The following is a 23,677-nucleotide window of genomic DNA, read 5'->3' on the forward strand; positions in this document are numbered from 1 at the left end:
AAAAAAAAAAAAAAAAAAATCAACAACAACAAATGTCGAATAAAAAGTAAAATATCGAGAGACGCATATATTTCGATGTTGTTCTTCTTCTTCTTCTATTAAACCTCTACAGCCTCTCTCTATTCGTCTCTTGACCACTTCACTTTGGCGTCTCTGGTACTGATCCTTCTCGGTAAGTTCTTCCCATTTTCATCTCCTCGCAAACCTTTAAAACAGTCGTGTTGAGCCAATCGTTTTATTCTGATTCATTGCCCTTCGCGTTTACAGAAGAAGCATATACTGCTAGGGTTTAGGGTTTGATAACAATGGCGGGTTGGCAGAGGAATCTACAGATTGTTGCTCGTCAAGTTGGTAGAAGAGTGAAGAACTGTCACATTTCTACGGCCAATTACTCTTCGACGCGGAATTTGGAATCCCCTTCCTCACAAGGTGGTGAAATGTTTTACCATTTGAAGCTTTTGAGTTTTGACCATTTGGGTTTAGAAACTTGTTAAATCATTTCCGAATCTGTTGTGTTCTCTTATTGGATCTTTCAAATGGCAAGGTGTTAATCTTTAGTATTGTGTTTGTGTGTTTGAGTTGAGTGGGTGATGATTAATTTTTCGATTTTTGCTGGCGAATTAGGTTATTTGCAGAGTCTCTTGAGACCTACCTATTCCTCAAGACCACTGTATTATCATCTACAACAACTGGTAATGCTTCTGAATCGATGTTTCTTATTGAGACTGGATCTTCTTGTTTCCTCTTTGAGAAATTTGCTTATGTAATTTGTTAGTGGGTGGGATAGGGGGAAGTGAGATATGTGCTAGTGGGATGACTACATGTGTTACCTATGTGAATTTAGGCGAAAAGACTCATCCTTTTTGGGAACCATGCATCTGTATAGAGAACTTCTACTTTTGGGTATGCTGTTTCCTTCTTCTCTGATCTCAAGTTCTATGTTTTTAGGGAATTTCTACCTCAAGACAATTGCAGGCGGGTGAAGAGCCTGTATCATCACCTTTGTCATCTCCAACTCTGTTGGGTAGTGGAAAAGAAGAAGAGCAGAAGATTATCCCAAAGCGTCAGAAAGTTCAGGCTGTCCTCAAGTCCATAAAACAGGTATTTTCTCTAACTCCTAGAACAGTGTTACTTTTTCAGATGATCTTTTCCATTTCAACTAATATGTTTACATCTTGATCTTGTTATATGCGCTATATATAATGTGCCAACCTTGCTTGTTGTTTCAGAGTCCTAAGAAGGTCAACCTGGTTGCAGCATTAGTCCGTGGCATGCGTGTTGAAGATGCTTTGCTCCAATTGCAGGTCACGGTCAAACGGGCTTCACAAACTGTGTACCGGGTAATCTCTGAGATTCGAGTTTAAAAACATATCACTTTTGGAGTGTCTGGTCTACTATCTTCTCCAGGCATTTGATACATTTCCTCATCTAGTGACACTTAACATGCAACTTGTTCTCTTAATACAATGCTTCAAGGAGTTAATATACATTATAATGCAGGTTATACACGCTGCCCGTGCAAATGCTACTCATAACCATGGACTAGATCCTGCTCGTCTCCTTGTTGGTATGTACTACTGATATTGGATCTATGACTTCCTTGTTTTGTATTAAAGAAAAGAACAGGATATGGCAGAGTGTTTTGCCAATTTGTACTTACAAAGAAGGAAATATGCTATGCCAGAAGGATGTATTTCATCTAAGCTTTTGATATGTGATGCAGCTGAAGCGTTTGTTGGGAAGGGACTATTTGGGAAGAAGGTAGCTTACCATGCAAAAGGAAGAAGCGGGATTATATCAGTACCCCGTTGTCGCTTAACAGTCATAGTTAGAGAGACGACTGCAGAGGAAGAAGCTGAGATTGCGAGGCTCAAAGTTCACAATTTTAAGAAGAAAACCAAACGACAGAGACAGCTTGTACCACACGAGGTCATCCACACAACACCAATCTGGAACCGCAGAGGTACAAAAGCCAGTTATCGGTCCTCAGAGTTGGTACCGTCTAACTAGTATCGTTTACCAGAGCTTCTCTTTTATGATACTTGTTTGTTTTGGTTTTTGATATTGCTTGCATTCAATAAACATGTTGCTAGAGAGGAACCAAAGCTCACTTAAACAGAGCAGTCTCCGTTTTTGTTTTTTCTTGGGAGTCTCTTAATTGTTGTTTTTGTGGAAACAAAGTTAAATTCTCTTTTCCCAGTCTTTGCAAGTAGTTTGTTCGTTGATCAGAGCAACACTTTAACCAAAAATGTGCACACAAACCTAATTACGTTCCAACAGCTTAGCTTGGACGAGGGACTCAAGATTCACTCAGTTCAATAGTCTTTGGAATTAATAAATCAGGATCTCTTACATTGCTGATCAGAGTATAAATCAAGAACAGAAAGATATCTGGTATGATAATAATAAGATTCACAAGAAAAAGAAAATTATCTATTTTCATGTTGTGCCAATATTTGAAATTATTTTATTTTTATATTTTGATAGAAAATTTTATGTAATACTTGAAATTTTTGAACATAGGAATGTGTATAATTAAATATAGTTCTCCGAATTTGATAGAGGATTTGGTAGGATTTTAACATTTTAGGACTTTGGAAGATTTATGTGAGTTTTTAAGAGAATTGGTTGTGTTTTAGAATTTTTATATTTTTAAAAAAGGAAATGAAATGGATTCTATGAGATTTGATTGTTAAACTTCGGGTGATTTTAACATATTGTCACAAACCCTGCTTCACGATTATTTCAAGTGGGAAGATTGTGGAGACACTTATTATTTTGTCTTCCAATATTGTTCAAATTGTTGCAGAGGTTGTTCTTTAGTTAATTTTACTTCTAGAGGTTCGTTTTAAGCTAGATTGTGTAAATTTCTGATTTTTTTTCGTTCTTAGGGAGTCTATCTTTCGTTTAATGTTGCAGGCGAGATTGAGGGTGAAAATGTTGTGTCGGCAGTGGCAGTTTCTTCCGAGCCTCGTTCTTGTATTGCAAATAATAAGTCCGTTAATTCTAGCAATAGCAGAAGGGGCACTAATCGTAGAAGGTAACTTAAGTTCATAATCAGATAGAAAAGTTATAGATTAAGGATTATGGATGCATCACCACTTTATGAATCTTGGGATCTGAGATATTTCATGATTGTGAGTTTAGTTTTTGTGGGAATAGAAACAGATAGAATTGAAGTTATATGGGAATGTAGAACGTAGAATGAGACATAGAGGAGATGTTTATAATGGTCTGAATGCAGCGGCTAATTTTGTAAGAAAGAAAAGTAGACGAGATTAATAAGCTCATTAAATTGGACGTCATGAGGTTGAATAATGTTGTTAAGTGGGGGATAAATTAGTTATTGAAGCTTAAGGAGCAATCTAGGTTTATACCAATTGATGTCACTTGATGATGGATGTGTTTTGTTTGGCTTTACCCTGTTCTTGGAGTCTTGGAACCTGCTTGAGCTGGTTATTCATTAGTATGTACGGTCATGATGCAGAGGAGGCAAGTTCATCGTGATCTTTGCTGGCCAAAATGCATTGGTTTCTGTGTTTTTCTTCAAACATCGTTGATTATATGAGAAAGCAAGTTCATTTTAACATAAGCAAAACCGTGTGCTGCTATCTTCGTTTTTTTTCTTTTTCAACTGAGATATCTTTTGTTATGGCTCCAGTGAATGCTTAGGTTGATCTGTAGCTTTTGTTTTTTTTTTGTATTGTTTCAGGTGATATTCACGGTCAATACTCAAATTTATTGAGGCTTTTCGAGTAAGGAGGTTTCCCTCCTGCAGCAAACTACTTATTCTTAGGAGATTACGTTGACCGTGGGAAGCAGAGTCTGGAGACTATTTTTCTTCTGCTTGTGCTACAGGAATAAATAAGAATCTTGGTTTACTTTTATAATTTCCGGTTAAGTTATAATCCCGGTTAAGTTTGGTACAATTACAATGACATCAACCCACTAGGGTTATGATGTGATGCGCCGTATATGTAAGGCATTTTGCCATTTTTGGAATAATCAATCTAAGAACACATTTCCTAAAATCTCTCTCTTTACTCTATCATCTAAATATCATCATCCACCTGAATCCAGTAGCCTCGAGGTGATTTTCTTACATTCATATCATCTCCTAGCCTGTATTCACCCTTATCTTGTCTTCTCGGTGAAGATCGATTTGGGATTTACCTGACCAACACTTTTACGGTTTCATTGGTATCAGAGCAGATTTCCTGAGGAACTATGGCCGACGGAGCACACACGCGACAAATGACACTCATCGAGATGACCCAACAGCTCGACGAGATGCGTCTGAAACAAACAGAGCTGCGGGATGACATCAGAGAAAAGTTCTCGGAGATGAAGACAAGAGTTGATGGGTATCCTCAAGGGAGCTTTCAAGCAACCGATTCCCGTGAGCCCCTCACCGTCAGCTTCACAACCGTCAAACGTCTCCCAGACACCCATTCTGTCGACGCCTAATCCACCAGATCCACCGGATACCCAGAGGTTTAACCAAGGATCTAAGATCCAGGTCACTCAAGAGGAAGAAGATGACGAAAGTCTCCCTAACGGTCTGTCCTCAAGGCTGACAAAGGTGGGTTTTCCAACGTTCAATGGTTTCCGGTTAAACGAGTGGGTCTACAGATGCGAGCAGTTCTTCGCTCTAGATAACACACCGGCAAACAAGAAGGTTCGTATGGCATCCATATACCTAGAAGGGAAGGCGTTGCAGTGGCATCACAACTATGTCCATGACAGGTTTGGTCGCTTACCCTCCTGGACCCAATACGTGGTAGATCTTTCAGCTAGGTTTGGAGAGTTAGTAAATGATCCTTTGGCTGAGCTGGTCAACCTTAAGCAAACGGGAGACCCCGTGGAAGACTATCTCGAAAGGTTTGAGGATGCTTTGACTCGGATGTCGCTCCCAGAGACACACGCGTTGAGTATCTTCCTAGCCAACATGGATCCCCACTTAGCGCTGCATACTCGCCAGTTCAATGTCACTTCCATCCCCTCTGCCGCGCGCATAGCCAGACTACACGAATCTGCTCTACAACTCACACCCCACAAATATCAAAGAGCTCCCTTCAGTCCCAACCCCAAACAGTTACCTCAAATACAGTACAAAACCTCGAACTCTAACCCAATCATAACCACACCAAATACCCCAAAAACACCATCCACAAAACCCACCTACATACCTAAGACCAACACTGATAAAACCCCGAGAAAGTTTACCTATGAGGAGATGCAGGAAAAGAAGAGTAGAGGCTTATGCATGTTTTGCGATGAACCATTTACCCCTGGTCATCAGTTAAAACACAAGAAGGCCCAGATATACATGCTTGACCACGAGGATGATGAGTTTGAGGAGTACGAGGAACCTATGGAGGTGTTGGTGATGAAAGATACCCCTGAGATTGACGAGAAGAAACCTGTTGTGTCAATCCACGCCCTAAATGGTTCGACTACCTTCAACTGCATGAGGTTGATTGGTCATTCTGGGAAGAAGAAGCTACACATCTTGGTCGATCCAGGTAGCACTCACAACTGGATAGATTTGAGAATGGCGAAAGAAATGGGTTGTTCGTTAGAACCAATCAAAGTGATGTCGGTAGAAGCAGCTAATGGGAAGCTCATTTCCAACTACAAATGCAGAGAGCTGAAGTGGAGAGTGCAGGGTTATGAGTTCACCGCAGAGTTTAGAACCCTGCCCTTGGATTGTTACGACCTGATATTGGGGGTACAATGGCTCGTTACACTTGGGCCGATCCTCTGGGATTTCCTCAACCTCAAAATGGAGTTCACGCTGGGAAAGATTAAGCATCTGCTTCGAGGAATAACCAAATCAGGGTGTAAGGTGATCAAAGGCAATAATCTTAACAAACTACTAGCTCAAGGTCCCCAAGTAGCGTTCCTCCAAGCTTTACCGAAAGAACCACAGTCAGCAGAGCTCTCCATGTTATCCCACATCTCTGTAAGCGGCTCTGAGTACTCCAATGATTCGGACCTCCAAGTTCTGTTGAGCTCATTTGCAGACATCTTCATGGAACCTACTGAGCTACCTCCTTTCAGAGAAGGTTTTGACCATCAGATTCCCCTCATAACAGGCGCCAACCCTATCAATCAACGTCCCTACAGGTACAACTCTCTCCAGAAGGATGTTATTGATAAAATGGTGAAGGAGATGTTGGATCAGGGGATAATTCAATATAGCTCTAGCCCCTACGCATCGCCTATTGTCTTGGTGAAGAAGAAAGACGGTTCCTGGCGTTTATGTGTAGACTACAGGGGGTTGAACAAGCAAACGGTGAAGGACAAGTACCCTATCCCACTGTTGGAAGACCTGTTAGATGAGTTGGGGGGCTCAGCGTATTTCTCTAAACTCGATCTCAGGGCAGGGTTCCATCAACTGCGAATGTCCCCGCCGGATGTGTACAAAACCGCTTTCAAAACTCATGCGGGCCATTACGAATATCTGGTTATGCCATTTGGCTTGACTAACGCTCCATGTACATTTCAGGGCCTAAAATCTCTCTCTTTACTCTATCATCTAAATATCATCATCCACCTGAATCCAGTAGCCTCGAGGTGATTTTCTTACATTCATATCATCTCCTAGCCTGTATTCACCCTTATCTTGTCTTCTCGGTGAAGATCGATTTGGGATTTATCTGACCAACACTTTTACGGTTTCAGCTTGCCTACAAGATCAAATACCCTGAAAACTTTTTTCTTCTAAGAGGAAACCATGAGTGTGCTTCTATTAACAGAATCTACGGATTCTATGACGAGTGTAAACGAAGATTCAACGTGAAGCTCTGGAAAGTATTTACAGACACTTTTAACTGTCTCCCTGTGGCAGCTGTCATAGACGAAAAGATACTTTGTATGCACGGTGGACTGTCTCCCGATTTGACCAATGTGGAACAGATTAAGAACATAGAGCGTCCAACTGATATTCCAGACTCTGGTTTGCTTTGTGACCTTCTTTGGTCTTGGGATCTGAGATGACGTAGATTTTTTTTTATATATATGAAATCCTTTAAAATTCTACCTCAAAAGGTATGATTTTGAGATGGTATTTTTTAACTAGAAAACAAAAAATAAGTCCAGTAGAATAATTCAAAATCTCACTTTTTAAAAAGTTGTGATATTTTGAATAACAGTATATTTCAAGTAAGTTTTATAAATAACTGATTGAATAACATAGGATTTTAAAAGATTCTTGAAAATCATCAATTGAATAACAAGTGATTTTAAGAATACTCTAGAATCTTTTAAAATATCAGTTCAATACCCCCCTCTAAGTTTCAGTATAAATTATTTGAATTAAAGAAAACTATAATTCTTTTAATTATAAAAAATAAAATTATATGTAATAGTAATAAAAAAAAAACTATATACTTTATAATAAAGTCGCAGAAATGTCGATTAAAATAAAAAATATATATTTGAGAGAGAGAGAGAGACATATTTCGATTTGGGTTCTTCTTCTTCTTCTTCTTCTTCTATTAAACCTCTCTTTAAGCTTTGTCTTCGTCTCTGACCACTTCGCTGCGGCGTCTCTGCTACTGCTCACCTTCACGGTAAGTCTCTTCCTAATTTTCTCCTTCGCCGGTCATTGTCTTCGTATCTTGGGGTTATCTTCATCCTCGGAAATGGTTCTTTTCCCTTTCTTGTCAAAGGTTTAGCTGCTTTGATTTTAGGGTTTTGTCATCCTGCTTGTTTCTTGTGGAAAATAGTTATGGACCCATTTCTTTATTGTTGTTCTTTGATAACTTTGTCTTGATGAATTAGGTTTTATTTGGTGATTTAACTCGTATTTTTCCGATTTGGGTTTCCTTGTGCGGCGTTGCTTTGATTACTCGATTCCCTGAGATTGTTGAATTCGAATTTGAATTTGAATTTGAAATGTAAACCCTTCGATTTGATGCTTCTTATATCGGATTTAGGTTTCAAGTTGTCTGTGTTTCCTCTTTACATCTAGGGTTTTGATTGTTTTGGTTCTGAATCCCTCAGTGCATTGGTTCAACCCCTTTGTTTGAATCTTATGCATAGATTGAGAAGACTAGATTCACTGATGTTGATTTTATTTTCATTGCTTGTAAGTCTCCAAGTCTCTTCAATTCAAGTCTTACATCTAAGTTAAGCTCTACCTCTTTCTGTTGCCTATTTGGAAGTGTTAATTAGCTGTGTTCTGTACATGCGTTTCAAGCCTTTCTGGATATTTGTGTAAAGGTTACACTTTTATGCGCTATTGTCTTTCTTCATTCTGCTTCTGTAGTTTTTCGATTTCCAAGTGCAATGTCATGTTTGAGCTTTTGTGCTGTTAGATTTGGTATTGTTTGTGCTCTGTGGTTGCTAAGTTATTTGGTGTGTTTGAGTATGTCTCATGTGTTTAGCGTTTAAAAGATGTTTTCGATTGTAATATTTTGTCTCTGTATTCAAAGATTGGATTTGGTTATCTGTCTTTTAATATCTCTGAGGAAAAGTTTCTTGCACGTTTTTGTTGTAGGTAAGTGTGTTTTGTTATTCTCTCAAAACATTTCAAATGGGAGACTCAGAAAATGTTCAACAACCATCAAAGAAGAGAGGTGCTTTGAAGCAGCTATCTCGTGACAACCCTGGTCTTGATGATGAGGACGATTCAGCTGAATTTGAGACTGGAACTTTCAAGAAGGCCAGTGATGAGGTATTGGCAAGTAGAAGAATTGTCCGAATTAAGCGTAAGGAGCCATCTGCTACGCCAGCTGCAGCACCCAATCCGTTTGCTGGAATTCAGTTGGTCCCTACTACCGCACCTGCTTCGACTCCTGTGGTAACAGATGCACCTCTGGCCGAGTCAAAATTGGCTCCAGCGGAAGCAGTGGTTGAGGATAATCAAAAGGAAATTGATATTGAGGAGGGTGATGAAGTTGACAGTAAGAAGGTTGATGTCAAAGATGCTGCTGGGGAAGAGACTGAAAAGACTAAAGATGAGGATGGTAAGAGTGCTGATGACCAAGTTGCTGAGGCTGATGTAGCTCAGACCGTCTCATGTGACACAAACGTTAGCATCAACGCTGTTGAAGGAACAGACCAAACTGAAGATCCTCTTGAGAAGGATTTAGGAGGTGTTCAGGCTGAGAAAAAAGAAAAAGAGGGCAACGGAATCGAAGAAGCAGATAAGAACGGCAATAACGGCGCTTTCAGTTCATTCCACCAGCATTCAAGTAACAAAAACGCATTCACCGGACTTGCCAGTACAGAGGCTTCTGGTTCATCGTTCTCTTTTGGTTCGGTTTCTCAGGATGGTTCAACTGGTACTGGGTCTCTCTTTGGCTTTGGCCTTCCAAGCAGCAATACCTCTTCTCTATTCGGTGCAACTGGATCTTCCATTATCAAAAAGAGCGAAGGTACTGGGTTTCCACCAAAGCAAGAGGTTTCCACAGAAACAGGAGAAGAGAATGAGAAAGTTGCCTTCTCTGCTGACTCGATTATGTTTGAATATCTTGATGGAGGATGGAAAGAGCGTGGGAAAGGAGAGCTCAAGGTTAACGTCTCCAGTAATGGTGGTAAAGCAAGATTAGTTATGAGAGCTAAAGGAAACTACAGATTGATCTTGAACGCTAGTCTGTACCCAGAAATGAAACTTGCAAGTATGGATAAAAAAGGAATCACATTCGCTTGTGTGAATAGTGTAAGCGAAGGCAAAGAAGGTCTCTCTACATTTGCACTGAAGTTCAAAGACCCGACAATCGTGGAAGAGTTTCGTGTAGCCATTGACAATCATAAAGACAGTAAACCAGTGGAGAAAGCAGAAGAAGCAGTTCTTCCTCTGAAGACACCTGAGAACTCTCCAACAGCCACAGATGCTTGAAGAAAAGGTAAAAAGAAAAAAAAAATGTAGAAACACTTCTCTATTGTCGTGTGTCTTGTCTTGTTACTTTCAATTAGTTGGATTTTGAGGCAGAGGAAAACTAAATATTTGGAGAAGTTTGTTGCTTTTGTTTTTCCACAGTTGTTGAGACTTTTTAGTTATATGTTTAAGGAACCCATATTGACTTAAGCCTGCCTCCTTGATCTCTTTATATGTTCCATATGAATGTGACTGGACCAGACAGGTTTCGAATTGGTCCTGACATTTTAAGGGTTTAAGATTTGTTCTTGAAACTGTTGTTCAACCTTGTGTTCATTTCGTATGGATTTGTCATCTATAAATATCTGTTTAAAATTGATCTATAGATTCTCAGAAAGTTAAAATCAATGCCACCTAGAGCGAAATCGGATGACTCGGTGCAAATGGCATTAAAACGATGAAGACCAAACAAGTTGTCACAACCTTGAGGTCCTTGACAAAGGTGGGCTAGGATATCTATCAGCTTCGAAGAGGGATCTACCAAACCAACCCGAAAGCTAATAAAGAAAAAAAAAAGATTGGTTGCAGCTTTCAGCTACATGCTTAACACTTCAAGCATCCAATGCAGGCTTGAGAAACTAGGCCTGTAGCTTAGAGCTTATTGAAAAAACACACTAATAGAAGCAAGACTGATACGAAACAATTTCAGTGATAGTTTTTTTTTTTTCTCAAATTTTCTGTGATAGTTTCAAACATCAACAATTGCAACTATCATCCGCAAAGGTGTATAGATAGTGTTTACGGGTAATAACCGAGAACAAATTGACAACTAAATGAATGTTATTGCTGGCTGAAAAAATAGTTGGTTGTTTTTTCAATAAGCTTTAAAATGTTATTTAGTTTTCGCTTTTTTTTTTTTTTTTTTTTTTGTGTGTGTGTGTGTGTGCAAACTATAGTTTTTGCTATAAAAGGAAAATCTATTATCTATTCAGAGAAAAGGAAATCCAAGAAGTCCCCATGCCTCGTGTAAGAGTCACTGTGACAGAAGATCAAAATAGTAGAAAAATATTATCTCCAAAAGCATCTCTTGGGTTTGCTCGAAGCCTTATAGTAATTAAGTAAAAATTTGAACTATGATCGTAACATTATATTGAATTTATCTATATATAATTAATTTTTTTGAACATGCATAAATGTTATTGTAGCGACGATAAAGTGAACGTAATGGTTCGGCTTTTGTTTTATCCATTTCCAAAACAATCTGATCCGTCATCAAAAAGAATCGGGAAAATGGTATTCTGAATTACTCAAGGCGGGATACAATCCAGTGAATGAGATCCAAGAATTCAAATCTTGAATCCTATCTCTACAAGTAATGTAGCTGCAAGAGTCTTGTTCTTTAGGATCAATATCAGTTTTGCGTTTTGCGTGTGTCAATGGACCGTGTTTGTCGTTTTTGTCTATTGTTAGCAAGATTTGTGAGTTGCCTGTTTGAGTTATCGTATGAATAAAATATCGCTTACAATTGTTTACAACAATATAGTAGAGTTTTGAGAGAAGATGGAATCATCAAATATGAGTTAGTGGTAATTGTCTAATATTAGTTTTTGCTATGAGAACTCTAAAAAACAATCAACAAAACATTTGCCACTATTACCACTGCACATCCCCATGTCTCGTCTAAGAGTCATTGTGACATTATGATAAGGCTACAAATTAAACTATCTAAGCTACATCCTTTATGAAAAATATGTAAAATAAGAAATATATCATGTAAGATAAAAGAGATAATGAGTGACTAGATTGCCCTTGTAACTAAAAATAAAGTTGAGTTGTTGTTTGAGCACGTTTGTTCACTCTTCTCCTCTGGTAGAACAATTAACTAACGAATAATTTGGTCACATTTTCCTTATTTCACAACGGTCTTTTTACCTGCTTTTCTCGTAAAAAAAAAACATTATTATCACCCTTGAATTCTGAAAAGTTAATTTTCTGTTATTGAGAAAAAAAACATTGATTCCAGATCATGTAGAAAATTAATAAATATTTCTGACGCAATACGAAAGCCAATAAATAAGTGTTATAATGCTTTTGAATTTCATACATTTATTTAGGACTGAATAGGGATTTAACATTTACATATGTTATTTTTTTCTTTCAATTAATAACGCAGTTGATCCTTAAGTTGCATTATGACTGACTGAACTTAAATCCGGACTTTTGTTGTAGCTAGGTAGTTGAAGTACTTTTGTTTAAAGAAAATGACTAGAGTTTCGTAGGAAATATATAGATAATTTTAAATTTATTTAATATATAATTAAATTTTATATGTGTCAAACTAATTTTTGTTTCTACTATATATTATGTCATCTCTCTTATGAAGATGGTGACATTAAAAGTACGGTTTATAGATTGCTATCAATTACCACCTGGAATGCAGTACCTCACAATTAAGGTTAAATGAAAATTCTATATTAAATTTAAGAGATAAGAAATATAGAAAAAAAAAGATAAGGAATATAGAGAATTGTTTATCCATTTTTAATATACTGCAATAAATTCTTAATTAAGTTGCATTATAGTTTTTGATCTTTATTATTGATCATTCTAGAACTAGAAATTTGAATTTTGTGGTATAATATAAGTTTTGCAATCGAAAATTGGGTAACGTAAATAGACATATATATGCAGTAAGAAAACAAGCTATAATTCAAACAATCAATACTATTAAAGCAGAAATACTCACTAGACTCAAATTGAACTATGAATTTGTTTTGGTACGTTTTTCATTAAAAATATTAGAGAATCATTTAATTTAATTAAATTAACCTATAGTTACGATTTATCTAAATGATCATTATACCCCTTGCTCGACCATTTAATTACGACCGGGTCGGGACGCCGATCCTCTTTAACCCGGGCCGGAAATAGAAGAAATAAAACTCGCGGATCTGTTTGTACTCTAGATTTATAATATTCAAATCATGTATGTTGTTTGGTTCAAGAATAATTATTCTTATCGCCAAACAGAGGTATAATCCCTATAAATAAGGAAAATGGTATCCGAATATTTAATGGCTTTAGTAATATCAAATATTAACTACTACCATACTTAATCCCTATAATTATTACGAATATTAATAATAATAAAAAATCTTTAATACTTATGAATTGTGACTTTGTTGATTCCAAAATAATCAATAGATTAAATACGAAATTGTATATATATGTAAACTTATTTGATTTGCTTTTATATTGTGAAATATTTATGGAAACAACAAATCAACTTAATACAGTTAAATAAAAACAAATCATCATTTAGTTTAGATTTTTCAATATTTCCTTAACAAAATTATAGTAATTAATTAGGATTAGTATAGATGGAAAGAATAAAAAATGCAGAAATTATCTATACCATTAAAGGTGTAAACCAATTTACATAAAATGTGTACTGTATATCCCACATCGATTAAATATTTTGGAATATGATTCATAATCACTATAAATATATATATGACTAATATGTTTTGAGTACAAATGAGCAGGAATCTTGATTTATCAGGTATCTAAATTTAACAGTTTAATTTGGTTCTATATTTGAACATATTTAACTTTTAAAAAGTAAACATATTATAATATATTTACATTTTTTAAAAAAGTTTAAGATATTTTAAATTTTTATAGAATGTTTAAATTATTATAAATATTTGAACTCCGTCAAAAGTTTAAAATATTATAATAAATTTAAAGTTTATAAAATATTTAAGTAATATTAATATTTTTACTCTTAAAATTTTTAAAATATAAAATATGTTTACTTTAAACCCGTTAAAACAGATATTTTTATCAAACTATAAATTAAATTAGTTTTTTACAATTTTGTTAATATTTGATATATCAAATATTAACTTCTAAAATGATAACCTAAGTATACCTAATCTCACTATAAATACAATATTTCATAATCATTGAAATATCTCACACTAAAATTTAACAAGTAATTTCTCCTCTTTTGACTACAAACCAAAATAAAGAACAACACATTCTCTTACAAAACTACTATCCGATATTGCGGTGTGTCTATTCTCTTACAAAACTACTATCCAATATTGCGGAATGTCTATTCTCTTACAAAACTACTATTCAATATTGCGGTGTGTCTGTTTCCATGAAAAAACTACATTTTACAAACTAATTACTCTATTAGAATTTCTAATTTACTGTATAACCCAAAATATACAAATAAATACTATATAAACAAAGAAAATAAATCAAAATAAAAAACTATATTACAAAAATACAAATTACAAAAAAGTAACTAACAAAATATATAATCCCGTGCTGTAGCACGGGGTATCACCTAATTAACTTTATAAGTCTCAAGTATTTTTACTGATTGAATGAGACAAGAAACAAAAAACTGAACTCAAAGATTTTTTTTAAAATTCCTTTTTAATGAAATATTCCCTTTTATGTTTGGAATATTTCTTTTCTTACTTAAATGAATAAAAACAAAAACGTTACTTGCAAATTACAACCAGCAAATAATATTTTATATGAGTCCGACGTGAAAGCGTTCAAACCCAGTTTCCTTATTAGAGAAACTTGCCCATATAGAGACTGTTACAAACAAACAAGTCATTTATGTTTCGGATGATTTAAATATAATGCTAATAAAATTTGCAAATGATTCATTTATATTTTGTTACAAAAAAATATCGCATAAACGTTTCGTGCGATTAAAATAAAATGTAAATATAAATTTACAAAAGTAAGTACGTAACTATTTAAGCCAATATATAACAATAAGTTATCAATAACTGTATTTGTTTGCACTTGGAAAGAATTATATTAAAAAGGGTTTCGATTTGTTTCAGCCTTTCAGGAGACTTATAAACAATCACGGGTTGATTAATTAGTAATTTTATTTTAACCTAACTAAATTTAATATCAACACACACGTACTTTTGGTGATGATACTGAAACACACATTTCACACACACACACACACACACACACTATAACACTGACACAACGCTCTATATAACACTGAGCTCTCCTTCCCCTTCATCTTCAACAATTCCCTCCACCAAATATCTATAGCTAGGAAGAGTACTATTAGAGAGAAAACACAAAAATGGTGAGGTTCGAGAAGTTTCCTTTACTGTTAGGGTTAGCTCTGGTTCTAACTGTGTTCGGAGCTCTGACCAAAGCCGAAGCACCTGTCTGCGGTTCCGGTGTGCCTGAGATAGCATTTAGCAAAGCAAACTTCCCTAAAAACTTCATTTGGGGAACCGCAACCGCAGCGTTTCAGGTCCTTAGGTCCTTTTGTGGCATGTTTTTTTTCCTTCTTTATGTTATAATTTTGTGTTTATCGTTCTTGATTTCTTTGTTGTTATTATGTGTGGTGATATAGGTTGAAGGAGCTGTTGATGAAGGTTGTAGAGGTCCAAGCATGTGGGATACTTTCACTAAGAAATTCCCACGTATGTACTTTTCTTTGCTTTTTTTATTTTTTGGTTTTATTTTCGCATTTTATCAGTATATTAATATTGAAAATAACATTTCAGATAGATGTCAAAATCATAACGCCGATGTTGCTGTGGATTTCTACCATCGCTACAAGGTAAATTGATTTTCCTTTTTAACATGTCACTTGTTATATATATATTATCGATTTTCATCATTGATTAAAATCATATCAAAATGTATATTAACAGGAAGATATCCAGTTGATGAAAGACCTTAACAGTGATGGTTTTAGACTTTCTATATCGTGGCCCAGAATATTTCCCCGTAAGTTTTTCTTATTATAAATTTTTTTTTTAATGTCAATTTGTTACTACAGTAATAAGTTAACATTATGAATAGTCATAAAATGGTTGCAAAATGTCAGATGGAAGGATGTCTAAGGGAATTAGCAAACAAGGAGTCCAATTCTACCACGACCTCATCGATGAGCTTCTCAAAAACAGTAACTATTTTTCTTCATCTCCTAAAAATTAGCTAAAAAAACCTCATATTAAATAATTTTATAATTCATTTTTTGGTTAGATATAACACCACTGGTAACAGTCTTTCACTGGGATACTCCTCAAGATTTGGAAGATGAATATGGTGGTTTCTTAAGTGGTCGCATTGTGTAAGTTCACATATACTATTAATTAATATTTCATGAAAATATACTAATATGTTTTAATAACTCAACTATATGTTATTTATAAATATAGGCAAGATTTTACGGAATTTGCAAATTTCACATTCCACGAATACGGACACAAAGTGAAACATTGGATCACATTCAACGAGCCATGGGTGTTTAGTCGTGCCGGCTACGACGTCGGGAAAAAAGGCCCGGGACGTTGCTCATCGTACATCCCCGGTTTTGGACATCACTGCGAAGATGGACGCTCAGGATACGAAGTTTATCAAGTCAGTCACAACTTACTCTTGTCTCATGCTTACGCCGTTGATGCCTACAGAAAATGCAAACAGGTTACATATATATACCTACCCTAGTTACATTATATATTCTCATTTTATTTGGTTTTAATTATCAAATGTTTTTTTTTTTTTTTTTTTTTTTTTTGGTCTGTTAAAATATATAGTGTGCTGGGGGTAAAATCGGAATTGCACACAGTCCAGCTTGGTTCGAACCACGTGACCTTGAGGCTGCTGGAGGTTCCATAGACCGTGTGCTTGATTTCATCTTAGGATGGTAAAAATATTTTTGAAAAAATGTGAACAAATTCTTAAGTAATACTTACGATTTTACTCTTTATAATTTATTGTATTATTATTTTGAATCAGGCATTTGGATTATGTAGAAGAAGCTACTCAAGGGTTCTACAGATTATGTAGGAATGAATTACTATACTTCAGTGTTTGCAGTTGATATTAAATCAGATCCTAAGAGCCCAAGTTGGACGACTGATTCTCTTGTTGATTGGGATAGTAAGTTTTCGAAATTAATTACTAGCCTTAATGATCTTTTTAATCATTTTTTCTAATATTATTGTATTATTAATGTACGTTGCTTTTTACTAACCAGGCAAGACTGTGGATGGAACCAAAATTGGTAGCAAGGTAATGAAATATAATTTGTTTTTTTTTTTACTTTTCTCCTAGTACATAAATAATTAATTTACTGTATTTTTTGTTTCCATTGATTAGCCGTTTGGTGGTAAGCTGGATGTGTATTCAAAAGGTTTAAGATCCCTTTTGAAGTATATTAAGGACAATTATGGCGATCCAGAGATTATGATCACAGAGAATGGTAAGTAAAAATGGTCAAATTAAACTCATTTCATCAATTTCAAATTTGTTTTAGTTTATATGAAAAACGAATTTTTGGTTTCAAGGATACGGAGATGACCTTGGAGATAAGCACGATGATGTAGAATTTGGGACACAAGATCACAACAGGAAATATTATCTCCAAAGGCATCTATTCAGTATGAACCAAGCCATTTGGTAAGTAAAAAATTCATATTAAACCGGAAATCTAATCATTACATTACATTAAATAATAATCAATGTGACTAACATGGACTGTTTTTTTGTAGCGAGGACAAAGTGAACGTTATTGGTTATTTCGTGTGGTCGTTGATGGACAACTTTGAGTGGCAAGATGGGTACACGGCGAGGTTCGGGCTTTACTACGTCGATTTCAAGAACAATTTGACCCGTCACCAAAAAGTTTCCGGCAAGTGGTATTCCGATTTCCTCAAGCCGGGATTTCCGACCTCCAAACTCAGGGAAGAACTCTAGAACAAGAATCCAAACCGTTAAATCCTATCCGGACAAAATAATTGAGTGAGAGGGTCTTTTTAAGATGTTCTTGAGGGATCATATCGGTTTGTGTATTTTATGGATCGTGTTTTATCGTTCCTATCTTCCTATGCTAGCAAGACTTGTGAGTTGTTCAAGTTTTATCGTAATAATAAAATGTTGTTTACAACAATTGTGTCCTCTTCTTCTAACTTTCTGTTGATTTGCGAGAATTGTTTTAACGAAAAGAATGAATAAAATATCGAGCTCAACCACCAAGTATCAACACTAGCTCATTCAATATCATATTACTTTCAAGCACTATAAAAAATTCATATGAACTTACAATATATACTTTTTCGAAAAAAAAGAAAGAGAAAAACTTACAATATAATTTATAGTTGACCAAAAAAAGTACATTACTTGTTTCTTTCACCAACTACTATATTGCACCGATTTGTATAACAAAAAAAAGAAAGTGTTGTATAATTAATAGTAGTCTCATTTTTTGGAGTTTGGACAGATTCTGAATAGTGAATAGCTTATAGTTATAGAGTTGTACTTACTGTTTCAGCCTTTGTATGCATGCAAAGCTTGATGTTGCAACACCCTTTATATGATTCAGTACTCATTCAGATGATACAAAAAAATATGAGTTTGAATCCGAGATCATACATCTACAATATTTTCACAAACCAAAACTATAGTATATTTTAATCGTGCTTAAATAATTCTATTTACTAATTAATAATATTCTTTGATTTCACAAAATAAGGCAATCACACTAATAGTGTAAATATGACTTTTTTCTTTTAAGACTAGTGGGGAACTCAATTATTATATCTACCATATATATATACTTATATAGGAAACAAAACAATTTATTTCTTATATCTAAATCATCATGTTTGACAATGATTATGATCAAGGCAGGGCTCTTTATTCGTAGACATGCTACAAGTTATGTAATGATTTCAGGAATAACAGTAAAATAGATGATCATTGAGAAGATGTATTAGTTTATGCGCGTTAACTGTCTCATGAGCATTCATGTACCAGAATGTGTATCTATAAATCACATGTTGCACATTGAAACGACTGTTTATACCGGTATTATATTTGTGTGCTCTTGAAAGCGACGACACACGGGAGCCATGCATTTAAACTATTTCCATTTTTACTTTATAGTTTATACTGTTATTTATATTTTTGTAACATTAAGATTTTTTATTTATTGTAACTGTAGAAAAAAAAACTAATATATATTTATTTTGTACTTAATCAAAAATATTGTTTTTTAGCTTATCTGTTTCATTTTTTTTTTGTCTTTATAATCATATCTAGTTAAACGATATTTGAATACAAGTATGATATTGCTTTAAATGTCACATTTAGTCGGATGAAATAATACTAATTACATTTCACATCTTATTAAATTAGCTAACACACAAAATGATTATCTAAAAGAGTCACGAGATAAAAAAAAATGAAACCCACGTTTGAGTTAGTTACAACGGTTTTATCTTAAAAACGTTTCCACAGCCATGTGATGCATCTTCAAGTTTAAAGACTGTGTATCTCGTTCTTGTAACGGAAACCTCGGCCATGAAAACGATTTTTTTGGTTCTGAGTTTGTCTCTGTGTCTTTTTCTTTCAAGCTTGCATGAGGGTTCTTGTCAGGTAAACACAAACAATAAAAAGAATGGGAACATGTCTTCATTTTTATTTATTTATTCAACCATATAAAAAAGGCAGAATTAATTTAATAATTTGCTATGCATCTTGGTATCTTTTCAGGATGATGTTAGTGGTTTGAGTAATTTGGATCTAATCGAACGTGATTATCAAGGTAAGAAAAGATTTCTTCCTACTTATTTGTTTTCTGGGATTATTTTTTTGAATTTGTGTTTTTTACTTGTAGATAGTGTCAATGCTCTTCAAGGCAAGAAAGATGAAGATCAGTGTAAGATTGTCCTCTATATCACTTTCTTGTTTCTTTTCTCGATTCTATTTTTTTTTTTTGTTTGCTTTTGTTTGTGAGTTGTGACAGCTTCTATGTTTGTGTTTGTGCATATGTCTTCAGCTGCAAAGATACAGAGTGAAAACCAGAAGAATAATACAGTGACTGATAAGAGCACTATTTCCCTGTCTCTATCAGATGAATCAAAGGTTAGGGTTTAGCTTGTGTTGCCTTCTTTACGTTTAGATTTGGATTCTGACGAATGAATCTAGCTAAGAAATTTTTGCAAAGTAGTTTATTCGTCTATGTGATGTGTGTTTTAGGTTGGACCTGTTAGTGATGAAAGTGTTAAACGTTCGAGTCTGTTGGATCAAATCGAACTTGACTTCGAAGGTATAACTCAAGATCTTGATCTCTCTTAGTGATTGTGTTTATGGTTTGAAACAAGAAATGCATTTTAAAGATAAAAAGTCAATCTTGATTCCTTTCAGCTCATCTCAATAGTCTTAACCAAGCTGGATCTGATGGTGTCAAGGCTGAATCTAATAAGGATGATGAAATATTATGTAAGAGAAATTTTCTCGTTTTAAACATTTTTATGAATGTTTTTGTTTCTTCCAGAGTTCTTTCTTTTGCTGAGGTAGTTGTTATGTCATATGTGTCTTGTTTAAGCTGCTCAGAGACAGAAGATGTTGGAAGAAATTGAACGCGAATTTGAAGGTATCTCACAGATTCTATAGCTAGCTATCTTATAGTTTGTTTCTAGGATTTTCAAGAAAGTTTGTTTAATTTGTCATCTTTTGCTTCTCCTACTTGATGCAGCTGCTTCAACTAGTCTGAAACAACTAAAGAATGATGAAATAAACAAAGGAAGTGATGAAGAACAAGGTAAAGACTCTTCCTCTTGACACTCATTTTATCCGATCCTTACCATAGTATAATCCACTGATACAGGTTTTGTATCACCTGTTGCAGCTGCAAAGAGACACAGTTTGTTAGAAGAGATCGAACGCGAGTTTGAAGGTATATTACTAACGTACCCGTATTACATTAGTTCCTCTGTTATGAGATATAATCTTCAATCTAAGAGCTTGCTTTTGTCTTCTGTTTCATCTTTTTGCCTTAGCCGCTACAAAAGAGCTTGAACAACTAAAGGTTAATGACTTCACCGGGGACAAAAATGACGAAGAACAATGTAATGCTCCACTTCCCTCCTCGGATATCTTTGTTCCATTAATTAGTCTCTATTTAAGTAGTTTTTGTGTCTTTGTTACAACTGCAAAACGAAAGAGTATGCTTGAAGCTATTGAACGCGAATTTGAAGGTATCTTGGGACACAATCATGTTTCAATGCAGACATCTTTGTGAATAATCTGAGTATCATCTAAGGTTTTGTTTTTGTGTTTATATCTGTTTCAATATCCTACTTGCAGCTGCTATGGAAGGCATTGAAGAACTAAAGATTTCTGGTTCCACCGGAAGTGGAGATGATGAAGAACAATGTAAAGTCTTATATGATCCCTTTTGGTTTTCTTTTCCCTGATCCATATAATTTTTGAAGCTGCTTCTATGTCTTGTTACAGCAAGGAGACTAAGTGTGCTTGAAGAGATCGAGCTGGAATTTGAAGGTACTTCGTACTTAAAACAAGTTTTATGATTCATCAAGGAAGTAATGTAAGAATATGTTTATGTGTTCTGTTTCACATAGCTGCTACAAAAGGTTTTGAACAACTAAAGTTTAGTGATTCAACCAAGGACAATAGCGAAAACGAACAAGGTATAATAAGTTGTCAGCACTTCTTTATCTGATTTCTTTTCCTGCCATAAAGTTTTCTAAATCAGTTTGATCTTACTATCATAAAACAGCTGCAAATAGACAAACTATGTTAGACGAATCGAACGAGAGTTCCAAGGTATCATCTACATAACTTTTACCTGTCTTAATTAGTTCAGTGTCACATCTCATGAGTATTATCTGAGTATTAATGTATCTTTATTTATCACGTACTTGCAGCTGCTACAAATAACCTTAAGCAACTTTATGTTGATGATTCTACTGAAGACAAAGAACAATGTATAACAATCTTCTTCTTTGCATTTGCTATTCGTTCAATATGGTCTATGCGCTCTCTACGGTTATTTGAGACAGGTTTTGTTTGTATTGTTGCAGCTGCAAAGAGGCAAAGTATGCTGGAAGAGATTGAACGTGAATTTGAAGGTTATCTTTAATATCAAATGCAATAGAACTGAACATGGAGGATAGTATTTTAAGCATGTGTTTATTGAATTGTTCATGCAGCTGCAACAAAAGATCTTAAACATCTACATGATTTCACTGAAGGCAATGCTGATGATGAACATTGTAAATATCTTTCTTTCTTCTGTGGTGAAAAGTCTATTTTTTTCTTTTTCTTAAGGTATTCTAAGACTATGTTTCTTCTATTTCTTTATCACAGCTGCTAAGAGAAACAAAATGTTGGAAGAGATCGAACGCGAATTTGAAGGTATCCACCCTCACTTATCATTTATCTCACTTTTTTCTAGTTTCTATGTTTCATACTAAGATTCATTCACATTCTATTCTTGTAGCTGCCACAAAAGGTCTTGAACAACTAAAGGTTAATGATTTCACTGAAGGCACTAATGATGAAGAACAATGTAAGAAACATATATTATAGTGATTCAGTTGAAAGTAAAGTAGAAATATTGAAGTGTTGTTTTATTTCAACTCCTTAAGGTTTTACAAAGATGGGTTTGTCATACTTATACATCGGACATAAACCCTAGTTGATGCAGACAGATGTCATCATCTCTGTACACAAGATGAATCAAGGGCTGCAAATCTGTTTGATGTCTTAATGTCTCCTTTGTCGCTTAGCTTGTTGACAGCTTTAGCTTTAACCGTACAGTCTTCAATGGCGATCTTCTTCTGATCTCTTTGCGATTTAGCCGTTGGAAGATTACACTGTTGGACTTTGTTGGGTTGGACCTTGGTGGACTTCGCTCGTTCTATCACACGGCCCAACTTACCAACGACACCGTTTGGACTAGAAAGCAAATGTTCTGCTTTTGTACTAACATCCCCTCTCAAACTTGGTGTCGGAGGAAGTCCTACGCCGAGTTTGCTCCTGAGAAAGTTGAAGACGTGGAACGGGAGTGACTTGGTGAGAATGTCTGCGATCTGTTGAGTTCCAGGAATGTGTGTAACGACCAATGTCTTCAAGGCAACTCTTTCCCTAACATAATGATAATCAATATCAAAATGTTTTGTTCTCTTGTGAAAACCTGGGTTTGCAGTGAGGTAGACTGCAGAGAGGTTATCACAATACATCTCCGGTGTATTTGGAAGAGCTATACCCAGTTCACGCATGACAGAGCTTACCCATTTTACTTCAGCAGCTGCTTCCGATAGAGAGCGATACTCTGCTTCAGTTGAGCTTCTTGACACTGTTGGCTGCTTTTTAGATGACCACGAGATAAGATTCCGACCAAGATAAGTACAATAAGCACCAACTGATCTCCTACCTTCCTTGCAATTTGCCCAGTAACTATCACTGTAGGCCTTTAAAGCGAATGACATTTTGCTGCTGTAAGTCATTCCCATTGTAATTGTACCTTTGATGTACCGAAGGATCCTTTTGAGAAGATGAAAGTCTGAAACTGAAGGCTTGTGCATCTTTTGACAGACGAGATTGACAGCAAACTGAATATCTGGTCTCGTTAATGTCAAATATTGTAGCTTCCCTGCTAAGCTCCAAAAATAGGTGGGGTCAGAAAAATCTTCCGCCTGATGCTTGACCTTGTCCAGTTCAAGAGGAAGGGGTGTTGGCATTGGTGCACAATGTTCCATTGAAGCAGCAATGAGCAGGTCTTCAGCATATCGCTGCTGTGACATGAACAATCCATCAGAGAATGTTTGAATTTGGATACCAAGAAAGTATCGAGCCTGACCCAAGTCTTTCATCCGGAACTGCTTGTTGAGTTCTTCTAGCAGATGAGTGAGTGTGATTGAATCATTGCCAGTTATAACCATGTCGTCCACATACAGAAGCAGAAGAATTGTGTTACCATTGTGCTCGTATGTGAACAAGGAAGGATCATGGTGACTACAGACAAAA

The 23,677-nt window shown here is 35.3% G+C and overlaps 4 protein-coding genes and 1 pseudogene across 5 annotated transcripts; all 5 read left to right on the forward strand.

Annotated features, from left to right (window-relative positions):
• LOC109129837 (uncharacterized) lies at positions 1–2,249 on the forward strand. Its single transcript, XM_019238739.2, has 7 exons — positions 1–172; positions 268–429; positions 625–692; positions 949–1,101; positions 1,230–1,340; positions 1,501–1,567; positions 1,724–2,249. The coding sequence occupies exons 2-7, from the start codon at positions 306–308 to the stop codon at positions 2,008–2,010; spliced, it is 810 nt and encodes a 269-aa protein (XP_019094284.1). The 5' UTR covers positions 1–172; positions 268–305; the 3' UTR covers positions 2,011–2,249.
• A 1,754-nt stretch (positions 2,250–4,003) lies between these two features.
• Positions 4,004–7,039, forward strand: LOC147924844 (uncharacterized). Its single transcript, XM_087494433.1, has 3 exons — positions 4,004–4,090; positions 4,208–6,579; positions 6,688–7,039. Exons 2-3 carry the CDS (start codon positions 4,361–4,363, stop codon positions 6,728–6,730), a joined length of 2,262 nt encoding a protein of 753 aa, XP_087350559.1. The 5' UTR covers positions 4,004–4,090; positions 4,208–4,360; the 3' UTR covers positions 6,731–7,039.
• A 283-nt stretch (positions 7,040–7,322) lies between these two features.
• Positions 7,323–10,039, forward strand: LOC104758560 (nuclear pore complex protein NUP50A). The gene is made up of 2 exons (XM_010481444.2): positions 7,323–7,577; positions 8,507–10,039. The coding sequence occupies exons 1-2, from the start codon at positions 7,416–7,418 to the stop codon at positions 9,848–9,850; spliced, it is 1,506 nt and encodes a 501-aa protein (XP_010479746.2). The 5' UTR covers positions 7,323–7,415; the 3' UTR covers positions 9,851–10,039.
• A 4,834-nt stretch (positions 10,040–14,873) lies between these two features.
• Positions 14,874–17,786, forward strand: LOC104758561 (beta-D-glucopyranosyl abscisate beta-glucosidase-like; annotated as a pseudogene). The gene is made up of 12 exons (XR_015586393.1): positions 14,874–15,143; positions 15,246–15,315; positions 15,400–15,455; positions 15,550–15,625; positions 15,726–15,803; positions 15,884–15,971; positions 16,060–16,324; positions 16,438–16,783; positions 16,881–16,915; positions 17,003–17,105; positions 17,191–17,302; positions 17,395–17,786. The product of XR_015586393.1 is annotated as a beta-D-glucopyranosyl abscisate beta-glucosidase-like (transcript).
• A 1,335-nt stretch (positions 17,787–19,121) lies between these two features.
• Positions 19,122–22,421, forward strand: LOC104758563 (TSK-associating protein 1-like). The gene is made up of 21 exons (XM_010481450.2): positions 19,122–19,279; positions 19,397–19,448; positions 19,521–19,562; positions 19,683–19,768; positions 19,883–19,952; positions 20,051–20,125; positions 20,232–20,279; positions 20,382–20,447; positions 20,535–20,582; positions 20,686–20,754; positions 20,836–20,883; positions 20,993–21,061; positions 21,143–21,187; positions 21,268–21,336; positions 21,426–21,472; positions 21,574–21,633; positions 21,730–21,777; positions 21,859–21,921; positions 22,016–22,063; positions 22,149–22,217; positions 22,297–22,421. Exons 1-20 carry the CDS (start codon positions 19,205–19,207, stop codon positions 22,173–22,175), a joined length of 1,155 nt encoding a protein of 384 aa, XP_010479752.2. The 5' UTR covers positions 19,122–19,204; the 3' UTR covers positions 22,176–22,217; positions 22,297–22,421.
• The last annotated feature ends 1,256 nt before the right edge of the window (positions 22,422–23,677 follow it).

This window comes from Camelina sativa, chromosome 17 (assembly GCF_030686135.1).
Source record: "Camelina sativa cultivar CO46 ecotype springtype chromosome 17, ASM3068613v1".
NCBI lineage: Eukaryota > Viridiplantae > Streptophyta > Magnoliopsida > Brassicales > Brassicaceae > Camelina > Camelina sativa.